Source organism: Orbicella franksi, chromosome 6, assembly GCF_964199315.1.
Source record: "Orbicella franksi chromosome 6, jaOrbFran1.1, whole genome shotgun sequence".
NCBI classification, from domain to species: Eukaryota; Metazoa; Cnidaria; class Anthozoa; order Scleractinia; family Merulinidae; genus Orbicella; species Orbicella franksi.
In genome coordinates, this window is record NC_138150.1 from 16,786,405 (window position 1) to 16,800,836 (window position 14,432).

At 42.8% G+C, this 14,432-nt stretch overlaps 1 protein-coding gene and 1 pseudogene across 1 annotated transcript; both read right to left on the bottom strand.

Annotated features, from left to right (window-relative positions):
* Positions 1–7,075: 7,075 nt before the first annotated feature.
* On the bottom strand, positions 7,076–8,615 carry LOC145489357 (uncharacterized; annotated as a pseudogene).
* A 4,033-nt stretch (positions 8,616–12,648) lies between these two features.
* On the bottom strand, positions 12,649–14,432 carry LOC145491423 (uncharacterized). The gene has a single exon (XM_081470612.1). It carries the CDS (start codon positions 14,287–14,289, stop codon positions 12,649–12,651), a length of 1,641 nt encoding a protein of 546 aa, XP_081326738.1. The 5' UTR covers positions 14,290–14,432.

Here is a 14,432-nt window from a genome sequence, read left to right on the forward strand (position 1 = left end):
CGACTTGGGAAAACCTTACACACTAATGGCCGGAACTAGATTAGATATTTAGTGTCCTTTTATTTAAAAGTAACAATGACCGAGACCGGGTTAGATTACTAAATATGGTTTACATGTCTCCGGTTTGCTGGCGGTTAGTTCCAATCAGTTTTGCTCGCGGTGAGCTTTCATTTTGTGGTTTGGGCGAATAGTACTTGAGTCCCAGCTCGAGGCCCGGCTTAGTTTGAGCCAAGGCTCGACCCCTGGCTCTATAGTCCTTACTCGAAGCTTTAACTGGAGTCCTGGCTCCAGTATCCTGGCATTGATACTAGTTTGTCTCCAGTCCAAATTATAGCCTGTGCAGTTGACGGTTTCAGTGGGTATTTTCGGCGGGTTTCTGTGGCGCAGCGAAAAACCCCAACGAAACCGCCAGCTACACGGGATATGCAACTGTAAACGCGTGGACGCCGCGTTCGTTATTTCAGTCAGCGATATATTGAATGAGTAATCCTATGAAGGCTCCAGCAAGAAACGATTTAGTGATATTTTAAAATTCTTTCAAATTGCATTCGCCTAAAAGCCCGTGCAATTTTGAGAGAATTTTCAAGTATCGCTCGAAGTGTAAGTACTTTAAGTGTGAGTAAGTTTAAGTACTCCGATTTTATTATACCACGTTTTAAGACTATCAAGTAGGGGAAACATTTTTTGAAATACAGTGTACTTAGGTCCTGTGTTGTGGTCTAAACTGACAAAATATGAGCGTAGTATGAACAGTCTTAACCCTTTTAAACAGCAAATAAGGAAGGAGAGTTGATGCCGTTGATGGAAGATGCAGGGTACAAGAACTGCTACTTGTGCACGAGCTAAATAACGAACATACAAGTATGTCAAGGAAATTAAATGTGTCTTACGTATTTGGGATGGGCTTTTATCAAGGACAGTGGAAGCCCTCGTAAGCGGACATCCTCGGGACGCAACAAAGCTGTCCGTAACTGGAGCTGGCCGCTTACGAGAATAGTTCTCGTTAGCGTCTTCTTGAGTTGTAAGGGAAAGATGGCCGGCTATGGGAGCTTGCCCAGCTTAAAAAAAAAAGTGGGAATACAAAAATAACTCCGTACTATTTTTTGTTTTTGTTTTATTGCCTTGTGAAATGCCACGATAATGGTGATAAATGCATGACTTGTATACAGTTCTGTATCTACTAGGACTAGTCCTTAGTGATTAAATAACAAACCATAATTGCAGCCAGCATTAGCATTGGCATTAACAATCTCACTGCAACAAAAAGCAGATTTAGTCAAGCCTTAAAGTGGAGCTCCCGGGCCGGGTTGATTAATCCCCGATTAAACTTACCCAGGAGAAGCGTGAAGTTTGATTTGCAATGAGTTTTGTGACTTTGAGGTGAGCTTTCTGTTTTTATTGTTTGGCCTTCTGTTTTAAGTTTGAATAATCTCAAACTACACAAAATAAAAGCAGGGAAACACATTTGTGAGCAAGAAAAATTTATCCTTCGGTTAACTTTTAATCCTGGGTTAGCTTGACCGGAAATAACACACAAACTGCGGTGATGACGCCGACGCTACATACCGCCGATCACTAACGTTACTACGCTTTCTACAGGGAAATTTCCGTCAGCAACGCGGGCTATGTCAGGGGGACCCAACAGATCGTTTCGGTAAATTATCTGTTCGGAAGGCCTTTAAATTAATCCCCTCTGATTTTCTTGAAAAAATTGTCACCTCGAACTTTCGTGATATGAGATATTTACTGTCTGTTGTTTTCGGATCGTTAAAAAATGTCGATTTGGGTACCGAAAAAAGGTCAGCTATCATTTTCGGAAAGGCGATAAGACCTAAGGTTTTCGGGAAATGGACAAAAAAGCCCTAATAAACTCGAGAATACTCAAGTTCCCCTAGAATAACCGGACAGACAAAATTTTTTAGCGCAACCTAAAATTAACCTACAGAGCTTTAAAAGTACTTAAGATAGTCTAAAACAACGTCTAAAAGCATTCGAGAGAAAACGGTCGTTGGGTGCCCCTGCTACGTTACATTATGCCTGAGAGCTTCTGCTCAGCGCCAGTAGTCTAAATGGACACACACTAGGCCCCGACGAACTGTAAGCTTTATCTTTAATGCAAGCGAAATCTCCCCGTAACGAGAACTAGATACAACCAAGATGGCGGACGAATGAAGACTGATCGCGCGGGCTTTTATACAACAATGAACGCCGCTGACCGACCGACTACAGCGGAGTGCCGCTGGACAACCAGCCTACTGGCGTGGCTTCTTTTTTCCTTCTTAAACAAATAAGCATGCAAACAAAGAAACACTAGGCGATAAGTCGGTATGAAATACACACGCAGGTTATGTACGAGAAATGTACTGTATGAAGAGCAGTCTTAAAGTCTCGGACCAGATAAGAGGAAAAAAAAAAACTAAACAAATGCTGAGAGACAGCTTAATGTCTAGAATTGTCCGGCTACGGCTAAAGGATTAGGATCGACCGGGCTACTTCAACTCCACTACATAGTCCTGAAGACGTTGCGGGAGACGCCGTTGCTGAGTTGGACGTTTGTTCACTGCAGGGCTAACACTTGGAGAGGGGGTAGGTATAACCTCGACGTCATCCGGCGAACCGGGTTGGCTATCCTCACCGTATCTCGGGACATCTTCTGCCGGGACAAAAGCGGAAGGTGGGGACGATAACACGATAGGGATCCCTGGGGCAGGTGGAGGTAACGGGGGGCTTTCTGGGGAAGGTTCCTCGTCGTTAGGAAGTCCTCGATCATCAATAGGAGGGCTCTGGTCGACACCGATGTCAAGGTCGCAGTCACTGGACTCTTCTTCACTGGGGCGCCAGGGCGTGTGTACACGGATGGGAGCGACCAAGACCAGACGTTAGAGAATTTTGTTATTTTAACGTGGCTGAGATTGATTAACCCTGCTTTACCTAAACTTGTTAAACAACGATATGGAACTGAACTTCGGTCTCGTACTTTGGCGTCCTTAAAGCCTGAGATCTCCCATGTGCTGGACTCACTCCTTGATGAAATCCGTTCTGCTGAAGACACAAAAGTCATGCGTACAGGAGCCTCATTTGCCACTCAGAAGTCCTCTTTTCGGAGGGGTACACCGACCTACAGTAAGTCGTCTGCGAGGTTCCCGGGACGCTCCTCTCAAAAGGCGAAAGAATGCCCCCTCTGTAAACAAGCTGGCCGCGCTTCTCACAGCCACTTTTTAAGCGAATGTGGGTTCCTTCCTGAACAGGACCGTTTGTACCTTCTGAAAGCTCGTCAGATTGTTTCAATTCTGGATGACGACAGCGTTGAGTTAGACCTTTTGTCAAGTAATGTTGACCCGCCGCGTCATCAGAATCTGGTTGAGCAGAGTGATCCATTTACGTCTGATGCATCCAGGAGGGTCCTCGTACCTCAGTCCCCGTACATTGACACGTTTTTCGGCCATCATCAGGCTAGAGTCATCATTGACAGCGGCGCCACAGGTAACATGATCAGGCTCTCCGCTGTACAGAGGCTCGGTGCAGGGATTTGGCACAGTTCACAGTCAGCTCATCAAGCGGATGGCTCCTCTCCTTTGAAAGTCCTGGGGGAAACTCGCATGAGGTGTGCAAATTCATCACTCAAGCTGAGGAATCTGTCGTCCGACACCTATCTGCCCAGGACGTCCTATCTGGTCAGAAGAACCTCCCTTTCACAAGTCGAAAAACTTGGTTGTCTATCCAATCTGAGTGCGCGGACTTACGTGGAACGCATGCCCACCTAATACAAGGGACTCGTCCTTCCAAGAAGCTTACTAACATTAAGGACGTGAAAAGGTACTCGTCTGTCGCCTCTATCTCCAGTGATGGCCTCTTAGTCGTGAAAAAGACTGAGCCTTTGGCTCCTTCGCGTGATTGTATCGTAGTGCCCGGACAGGTCTTAGATGGCTTACTAACCGCCCTACACCTCAGGTTGTCTCATCCATCGTGTCTCCAGCTTAAGAAAGTCGTCAGCCGCTACTTTTACGCCCTTGACCTAGACAAGGCCATAGAGCGCGTTTCTCTTGGTTGTCATCCTTGCGCTGCACTTCGCCACGTCCCCCACGCTGTTATAGAACAGTCAACTTGTGATCCTCCAGCAGCAGTGGGTGTCTCCTTCGCAGCCGATATCCTTAAGCAGTCTCGCCAACTTATTTTGGTGCTCCGAGAGTGCGTTACCTCCTATACTTCGACCCTCCTCGTGGTAGACGAGAAGCATGGGACCTTACGCGATGGCTTAATCCAATTATGCGTCGGCCTGCGACCCCTTGATGGGCCTAACGCTGTCATTCGGTGTGATCCAGCGCCCGCCTTCAGAGCTCTCGTGAATGACCACGTCCTATTGCAACACAAGATTAGCCTTGATATAGGTCGCGTGAAGAATCAGAACAAGAACCCTGTCGCTGAAAAAGCAATCCAAGAGTTGGAACACGAACTCCAGCGGTTGCAACCGGAAGGTGGCCCTCTCTCTCCTAGGACTCTGTCCGTAGCCACTGCCCACCTGAACTCAAGAATCCGCTGCCACGGCCTATCCTCTAGAGAAATGTGGACTCAGAGAGATCAGTTTACCAACTCTCAGATTCCCCTAACAGATCAGGCGCTAATACGCGAGCAGCATCTACAAAGACTGGTAAACCATCCCCACAGTGAAACGTTGAAAGCCCCGCGTAGTGACTTGCGCAGCTCTCCTTCAATAACTGTTGGTGACTTAGTTTACCTCTACTGTGATCGTAATAAGTCCCAAAGTCGTGACCGATACCTCGTTGTCTTAGTGGACGGTGAGTGGTGCAATGTTCGCAAGTTTGTTGGCTCACAGCTACGAAACGTTTCGTACCGTGTGAGAACCGGAACCGTTTCGTAACGTGACAGAACCGTGGTGGAGCAGGGTGTGAGGTTTAATTAAACTGTCCTCCACAAAAGCCATAAGACGCTGGAAAAGATCTTCCGGGCGCTCATCGAGGTTCAAATAAATGTCATCCAGGTCTAAAAAGTGACCCCCAGTAGTCTGGAATCCGAAATGAAGTCTAATTGTCTGCCATATGTCCCCAATACAAGTAGAATTATTGACAATCGTATTACGAGAGATAATTGGGCAATAATTTGCAATCTGGCCTAGCATGAGTTCGAGCATGTTTACCTTTTGGGTAGCAGTTCGCCTTCGAGCAGCTGGAACCGACTCCCCATCATCAGTGTAACCGCGTAACGGGCTCGCCCTAGTCTTTTTCAGCCACGACGACCCTGCGCCCAAAAATGGCGCGAAATTGGCGTCCAGAGACAAGGTGTAGAGAAGATTTTGTTTCCAACTCTCGAAGGAGGGTAAAGTTTCGTTCTTTGAGAGGCACCACTGCTTGGGGGCTCTGTTAGAAGACATCGCAGCTTACGGAACAAGATGATATCCACAACCGACTCTTGGCTGCTCGGGAATCCCGACGAATCTGTCGATAAAGTGCGTTGGATCTGACGGAAACGTGACGATTCGAATCTTTATCGCTGCCACCACGCCAGTAGTCTAAATGGACACACACTAGGCCCTGACGAACTGTAAGCTTTATCTTTAATGCAAGCGAAATCTCCCCGTAACGAGAACTAGATACAACCAAGATGGCGGACGAATGAAGACTGATCGCGCGGGCTTTTATACAACAATGAACGCCGCTGACCGACCGACTACAGCGGAGTGCCGCTGGACAACCAGCCTACTGGCGCAGCTGTGCTCGATATACTCAAAAACAGCAAGATGAAGTTATTCTCCAAAGGACTCCCACTGCGCGAAAGCCAAGATATGCTAGAGTATTGATCCGGGTCAACGATCTGGACTTTTAGACAGCAGAGTCTAGAATCCGTGTCAAAAGTCGCAGCTGATCGATCCGTCGTATTTTTGAAATGTACGATCGATTTCGTTCAATTTATCACAGAAGTCGACAATCCGTCAGCTAATTGTATGGGTAATCGTGTGAATGCAAGTGGTACTTTTCGAGTGATATTTAAAAATTCTCTCAAAATTGCACGAACCTCTAGGGTAGAGCAATTGAAAGACTTTTCACATATCACTTGTAGTGTAAATTATCCCTGATAGCTTTCATAGGATAAATGATTTATTATATAACTGAGAAAACAACAAACGCCCACGCGTTTATTTGCATAGCCCGTGTAGCTGGCTGTTTCGGTGGCGTATTTCGCCGCGTCGCACCGAAAATACACATTGCGCAGGCTATAATTTGCACTGGAGACAAGCTAGTATTAATGCCAGGACTCGAGCCAGGACTCCAGTCAGGACCTTGAGCCAGGATTCGAGCTGGAACCCGAGCCAGGACTCGAGCTAGAATTCGAGCTGCGACTCGATCCATGACTCGAGCCAGGACTTGAGCTAGGACTCGAGCTAGGACTCGAGCTGCGACTCGATCCATGACTCGAGCCAGGAATTCAGCTAGGATTCGAGCAAGGATTATAGATCCAGGACTCGAGCCAGGCCTCGAGTCAGGATTTGAGGCAGACCTCGGGCGAAGACTCGAGCCAGGACTCGAGCAAGGACGACTCGAGCCCGAACATTCTAGCTGGATATAACAGAACGTAATTAGATAAGATGAGATAACTTTATTCATGCACGGTTTTTCCATCTGTCAATTAAGTTGCTGGACTATCTACGTATCTACCTAACTATAATGAAAATTAATAACAACAGTTCAAATAAAAAAAAAAACTGCTTTTCATGGAGACCGTGTCTACAAAATTTACTTACGTCGTAAAAGAACGCTGAGACCAGTCTGAGACGTTTTGCGTTTGGTTAACCGGTTACTTCAGTAATTGTGCGAAAATTCTCAATCAGAGATTTCGATCTGTATTTAGCAGTGTGGCACTATTCGGGTCGAGCAGCTGGCAGACCAAAGTCTTAAAAGACGGCATTCTACAGTCTACGGCATACTACAACAAGGCTTATGTGTACTACCTACATGACACAAACAAAATTGTTCTATGGCTCTATTAGAGCTGTCTATTAGTCCCCTACACATAATAACTTACGAGCAGAATTCAAGTCCTGTTAGTAGGCAAACTAGTCTTAGGCCAGCGACATTTCACAAAGCTGATTTAAGGGCTGTTTAAAATGCTCATGTGTAATGTCTAAAAGATTTGCGCTAACCCATAGGGCTGATATCAGTGTAGTTGCTATTGCTAATAAAACGTGTCTTTTCCATCTTTTTTTGCCAAATAGACATGACAGCTATATTCTGATAGCGCGTCTCGATCGCTAGAGAGATGCTGGTGAAAAACCACTCGATTACCAGTTGAACTGAAGTTGTGATAGCAAAAGACTGTAGCAGCTCTAAAAGAGAATCCTCTTTTAAGTATATATATTGATACAAGTACAACATGCTCATGATAGCGATACCAGCCATTAGTCGCTCACGGTGAGGAGTACGAAAACTTCCCCAAGGAGCTGATGTTCTTTTCCAAATCACATGACAAATGTGATCAATCACAACCATAGTACTTTGTTCTATGACTTCTGCAGCGCCGTGAATCAATCCAAGAACAGCCATGGATTGTAAACTGTCAAGATCTGCCTGTAACACTCGGAACATAACCGCTGAGGCACAATATAATGGTGCCAATAGGACAGACGAATATCCCGGATGGGTAATACTCCCTAGCCGCTGAACAAAAATTCGTGAGATTACTTTACATAGGACTCCAGCGAGAGGAGCGAAGAGTGCGATTACCAGGCGCAGTTTACTTTCCGTACTTTGCTTGTTATAAAGTGGGTAAATAATACATTTCACAGCAATGGCAAGAATTACAGTAGATCCGCTGGGAACCGTTATTTGTAAGAACAAAGCCATCTGCTGTCTCCTTGTCCATGGCTGACGGAAGTGATTTGTTAGAAGATAGGCACAGACACTCATAAAAAACAAAACATAGAGAGGACGTTTTTGCAATATAGAAAGCTTGGAATGAGATATTCCTAGGCCTTGCAGAACCAGTCTATAAGTTGTGTCCAAGGAATATGCGAGGCAAGCAACCAGGATCAGTTTTCATTTCACCCCCGTTAATGATATGGGCGAAAAAGAAGTAAGGTGACTACGAAGCGTATAAAAAAACAAAAGCGACTGCATCAGAAATTGATCTCGTCCATTGGACTTTTACTGGAATGGACGTCTTTGAGTTAAATTCACAGTTGTTTACAATTTCATAACAGAAATATGACATGAATATGTAACCTGAACAATAACAATAATAATAATAATAATAATAATAATAATAATAATGATAATAATAATTGTAGCAGTTAGTAAAGAAATCAAAGCTCCAATGTACATTGATTTACAAACTGTACGGAGAGCGGATGGTCTGAGTCGCTTCCAAGCCATTGCTCTATCTTCATCATGCTGATCTTCCTCTGTTTCTTCGTTCTCCTCTGGTAGACTTGCGTCATCAGGATCTCCGTAACGATGCCATTCTTGGTCTGTGCTTTCTAAAGGACTAAAACCAAAAGACTCTGCTGTGTATTCAGGTTCTTGTGGGTTGTAGTGCTCTGTCACTCCTCGTGTTAAACTGAACACGATATGACCAAACACCTCTATCAGTGTACTGCTACTCATTGCTCTTCAGACGATCGAACAAAAGTTGATAACCTTGATTCAGTTTGGTGCAAGGGAAAATAAACTCAGCTGCAGGATGTAACATCTTCGTGTTTTTATGTCCTCGTCATTTCCGCCTCATGTGATCAGTTTCGACTCCAAAGTGATGTGAAAGACGTAATCGTGATATCAGCTAAGTTAATAAGAAACCAGTTGACTTGCTCGATCGCAAAGATTCGTGAGTAATGTCAGTTGGAACGTCCGCCGCACTCGAATATAGTGACTCGTCGAAAGTAGCTATCATTACTTAAAGGACTACACAGATAAATACCAAAAGTAACCATATTCGTAACCAAGACTATAAAAACTTTAGGCCACTCCAGGACGATCCTTAAACGGGCAGAATTTCAAATGAAGCACCAGTTATTTCCGTTAAACTCGACAAGAATCTTGGCAGCCCTTTAGTCAAAGTTCTCTCAAATCGAACGAATATCCAGGCGCTGTAACTCTTGTCGTTTCTTGCTCAAAGCTGTTAACGTGTCCGGTCCGAAACGCTCAATCAAAATCACCGATGGTTTTGATTGCACATCTTACAATGTAATCTAGAGCATAACTTTCACTCTGTTTAAAATGTTTGAGGTTGGAGGATTGAAAGAAGACTTTTCAAACTCATTAATAATTCATCAAGTTTAACCAAAGGAAATCAAGACCTTGACGATGTTTCGAATTCTGATCTTAATTGACATAGATTTTTACGATTTAGTTCTCCATTCCCTCCTTATTTTTGGTTTCGATTGAGAAGATATATCTAACACTCAAAACAGTGTTTGACCGCATTTTCAAACACTCAACGTTCGTCAAAAATATTCCACTGCGTGTCGTATTTTTCACTTTCATCTTGTTTTTTTGGAAATATGGTCAAACACGGTCTTTCGTGTTTGATATATAACTTAGAGATCGTTTCCGCAAACATCATTACTGTAATACTTTGTGGGGTCAGAAGATACCCTGATGATGAGAATATGTCGAAAAAGTTGGGTTTTAAAATAAATTTTCTCTTCTAGTTTTTCGCCGTGTATACACATTATTTTACTTCAAGTATCGTTTACTGGTTTCTGAAATAACAAGGATTTGAAGGTCCTCAGCTTGGCTTTATAGAAGATCGTAGCCAAAGACTCTGACAGAAATCTTTACTTGTATTGTATCACGGCAATTATTTACGCAATAATGTCAAACGAATACAGCCTTTTTGTAATAAGGCAATTTTTAAAACTAAACTTTATTTATAGCGAGAATTGAATGACGCGGTTATAAAAGAGATGATAATCAACAAATTAGCTCAAAAAAAAGTAATGGTATATGATATTATACACATTACGATCGCTTAACAATACTTAAACCCATTAAAAGGGAAGTAAATACGAGTCGATCAATAGGGTAATCTTTTTTAAAAATATTTCTACTCAAGCATGAGCACTTCATTTACTGACCGAGCAACAAAAATATCAACTCTGAATATTGAAAGGTCATGGCACGACAGACTACATTAGGGAATTTGTCAGAACACTTATGGAAACTTTGCTTAATTTTAAGCCAACTGCAGAGTTCAGCCATAGCAAAACCAAAACAAATAATCCCTTTACAAAGTGAATCAAGACTTTTCTAAATCGATTGATTTAAGTAATTGCTATAGTTTTAGATTAAATAAGACTATACTACAAATCATATTAGGAACACTTGTACGAAAGTGGGCACTGAATGCCGTACTTATCTAACTCGATCAAAACACAGGGCTTGCACGAGCTGTTGACGTAATGATGGCGTGAGAAAATAGAAGTTACATGTTGGTAACTTAATCTCAAACAAAAACAGCCGGCCTTTGAGTGACAATATCTCATGACAGTGACATGTAAAAAGCTTGGTATATATATGAGCAAAAAAATCAACAAGTTAGCTAAAAAGAAACTAATGGTAGTAATATTATGTCTCATACTATAATCGCATGGCAATATTTTATGTAAAACCAGCAGATAAATTAGAGTCCGCCAACAGGGTAATCTTTGTTTACAATATTTGTACATAAGCATGAGCACGTCATTTACTGATGACCGAGTTACAAAAATATCAGCTCCTAATATAGAAAGGGCGTGACGCTTATCGAAACCGGATTTTTTTAAGCCAGTCGCAGAGCTCAACAAAGCAAAACCAAAACCAAAAAAATCCCTTCACAGAGTCATTCTAAACTTTCCTAAAGCCATTGATTTAAAATTGCTATTTTAGCCTAAAGTACACCGAACTAAGAATCATATTAGGAAACGCCCCATCAGAAAGGGCACACTGAAAGCCGACGTACTTCTCTAACTCGACTTGAAAGACAGAAATGGCACGAGGTCTTGACGGGATGGTCGCGTGAGAAAATAGAATTTACATTTTGGTACTCGAAATAAACGACCAACTTTTCTTTTCCTCTCTTTTGTCTCTCTTTTTGTCTTGTCACCTGTCCCGTGATTCTGACCTAGACAGTATTTTACAGGCTTGATCTGCAGTAACGTTTCTGTTAAACCTCTCTCACCTAATATGGAAATAAATACAGAACAAGCGTGAAGAGACTGGCACTATCACGGCGATTTCGCTGTATTTTTGGTCCAAGTAGTGTTAAATTCTAACTGAGAGGTTTTTCTTGTACTTTAACTGTCAGGAACATTTGCTTATAGTAGTAAATAATAGATATGCAACTCTCCGATAATCCATCAAATATTTTCGCTCGCGCGTGATAGGCCTAAATGCTTCACGTGACTGAATATTCTCCAGCAAAAACTGGGGAATATCCGCGTGATATTTCTCTAACTTTCAAAACCGCGCGTGTTGCGAAAAAATTTTGAAGGATAATAAGCACAATAGCCTCTATTCGGGGTGCAAATAAGCTCGTATATTGTCCTCGGACTTATCTGTTCCTCAAAGCTCAGAGTTTTCCCAAAGCTACGCTCGAGGAAAACTGTTCGCTTCTCTTAACAGACAATGTCCGCGGACAAATATGCCGGTATATTTTCGTGCCAAATGGAGGCTATTGTTTTTTTTTTTTATTTCACGAAAGCGGAAATGAAATGGTAGATAGTTAACGAGGCGCCTAGCGCCGATTTGGCTGTAATTATCTCATATCCAACAAGCGCGAGTGGGATAATTGTTTTATTAAAAACGCCCCTGAAATATAGAAAACTAATCTGACATAAAAACGAACCAAAAAATCACGTGCACGCTTACCATATTTGTAGAGCATGGTATAATGGTTCACGACCTATGATGGCTACGCTAATGAAACTCTCGAATTGCATTATCCAATGATCCAGTTTTTAATAACATAGAACATCCTAGCCCTACGCGCCTCGTTGGCTATCTACCGTTTTATATCCAACACGCGCGCGTGGAATAATTGTTAAATATACTACGAGAGAGCGTTGCATAACTATGTAATTACTATTATTATCCAACTGCAGCGAATGCCGTCCAAATAACAGTACAAATATACAGCAATACTGTACAGTAGAAAACCTGTTTGCCATATTTGTACAGTAGAGAACCTGTTTGCCGTACAGGTCGGCGCGCGCACGCAAAACTGTCACACTCTCTCTCCTTCGTTGATAAATTTATTTACTATGGCAGTTGGATAATAAATCCCTTAGTAGATGTTTTGGTGTGTAGTATCGCTGTATAGTTTTACAACGGGCTCGTCAAAATACGGCACAACTCGTAAAAATATACAGCGATACCACACACCAAAACATCTAGTGAGACACATATATATTTGAGTTATACCGGCGGACTTTAAAGTTCCTTCGCCGGCTTAGATTCTTCCTTGTTTAAGAGACGTCAGAGATTCGATCCAAACATTCCAGGCTTATCACGCAATAGTGCACTGAGACGTTTTGCGTCTGATTAACTGTTTACTTACAGTTTCAAGCCAATGAAAAGCCAGAATCACGGATCTCTGTAGTCAGTAGTGTGACACTTTTCGGGTCGAGCAGATTGCAGATCAAACTCTTTGCAATCTCTAGCTTTAAGCAAAGGGCATATCACAAGGCTGATTGAAGGGCTCCTTAAAACGCTCGTGTGCCATGTTCAAAAGATTTGAACTAAACCATAGTCCTGATGACATAGTAGTTACCAATGCCATTAAAATGTGTCTTTTCCATCTTCTTTGCCATACAGCCATGACAGCTATATTCTGATAGCGAGTCTCGATCGCTAGAGAGACGCTGGTGAAAAACCACTCAATCACCAGTTGAACTGAAGTTGTCATAGCGAAAGACTGTAGCAGTTCTAAAAGGGAATCGTCTTTTAAGTATACATATCGATACAAGTACAATAACCCGTTAACAGACAATATAGCAGTTGATTCATACAACATGCTCATGATAGCGATATCAGCCATTAGTCTCTCACGGCGAGGAGTACGAAAACTTCCCCAAGGAGCTGATGTTCTTTTCCAGATTACGTGACAAATATGATCAATCACAACCATGGTACTTCGTTCTATGACTTCTGCAGCGCCGTGAATCAATCCAAGGACAGCCATGGATTGTAAACTGTCAAGATCTGCTTGCAACACTCGGAACATAATCGCTGAGGCACAATACAATGGCGCTAACAAGACACACGCATATCCCGGATGGGTAATGCTCCCTAGCCGCTGAATAAAAATTCGTGATATTGCTTTAAATAGGACTCCAATGAGAGGAGCGAAGAGTGCGATTACCAGGCGCAGTACACTTTCCTCACTTTGCTTGTTATACAGTGGGTAAATTATGGAGACCACGACAACGGCAACAATTGTCAGAGAACAGAAGGGAACTGTAATTTGTAAACCTAAGGCAATCTTCTGCCTCCATGTCCGTAGCAGACGGAAGTGACTCGTTAGCAGATAGGCTTGCCCACATATACTCATAAAAAACAAAACATTGAGAGGAAGTTTTTGCAAAGTCGAAAGCTTGGAATGAGATATTCCCAGGCCTTGCAGAACCATTCGATAAGTTGTGTCCAAGAAATATGCGAGGCAAACAACCAGGATAAGTTTTCGTTTGATCGCTATTAACTGATGTGGGCGAAGAAGAAATAAGGTGTATGCAAAGAACGAGATGTATAGAAAAACACAAGCAACTGCAGCAGAAATTGATCTCATCCATTGGACTTTTACTGGAATGGACTTCTTTGGGTAAAATTCGCAGTTGTTTATAGTTTTAAAACATAGATAGTAGATTAACATGTATACTGACCCAATGATGGTGGCAGTTAGCAAAGAGATCAAAGCTCCAATGTACATTGATTTACAGACCGTTCGGATAGCGGATGGTCTGAGTCGCTTCCAAGCCATTGCTCCGTTTTCGTCTTCGTGATCTTCTTGTGATTCGTCGTTTTCCTGTATTGAGCAAGCGTTTACAAGCCTGATTGCCAGGTTGTTAGACTGTGCTCGATAGTCCAAGCTTGTGGCTTCTCTGTCGCTGTATTCTTGATAAATACACTCCTCATCAGGATCTCCGTGATGATACCATTCTTGGCCCGTGCTTTCTAGAGGGCTGTAGGCTAAAAACACTGCCGTGTATTCAAGCTCTTCTGGGTTGTATTGCTCTGAAACTTCTTTTGTTAAACTGAACACGATATGACTAAACACTTCCAAAAGTGTCCTGCTGCTGCTACTCATCGTTAATCGGTGACCAGTATATCAAATACTTTAAACCCTATTAGTGTATTAGTTAGTTAGTGCAGGAGCCTAACTCTAAGCGGCAGTTAGTAATACTGAGATTCGATGACAAACGTTTTGCAGTGCGTGCTGATTGTTTTCGT

Coding starts and splice junctions, on each gene's coding strand:
- LOC145491423 (XM_081470612.1), bottom strand. CDS start 14,289: ATGAGTAGCAGCAGCAGGACACTTTTGGAAGTGTTTAGTCATATCGTG.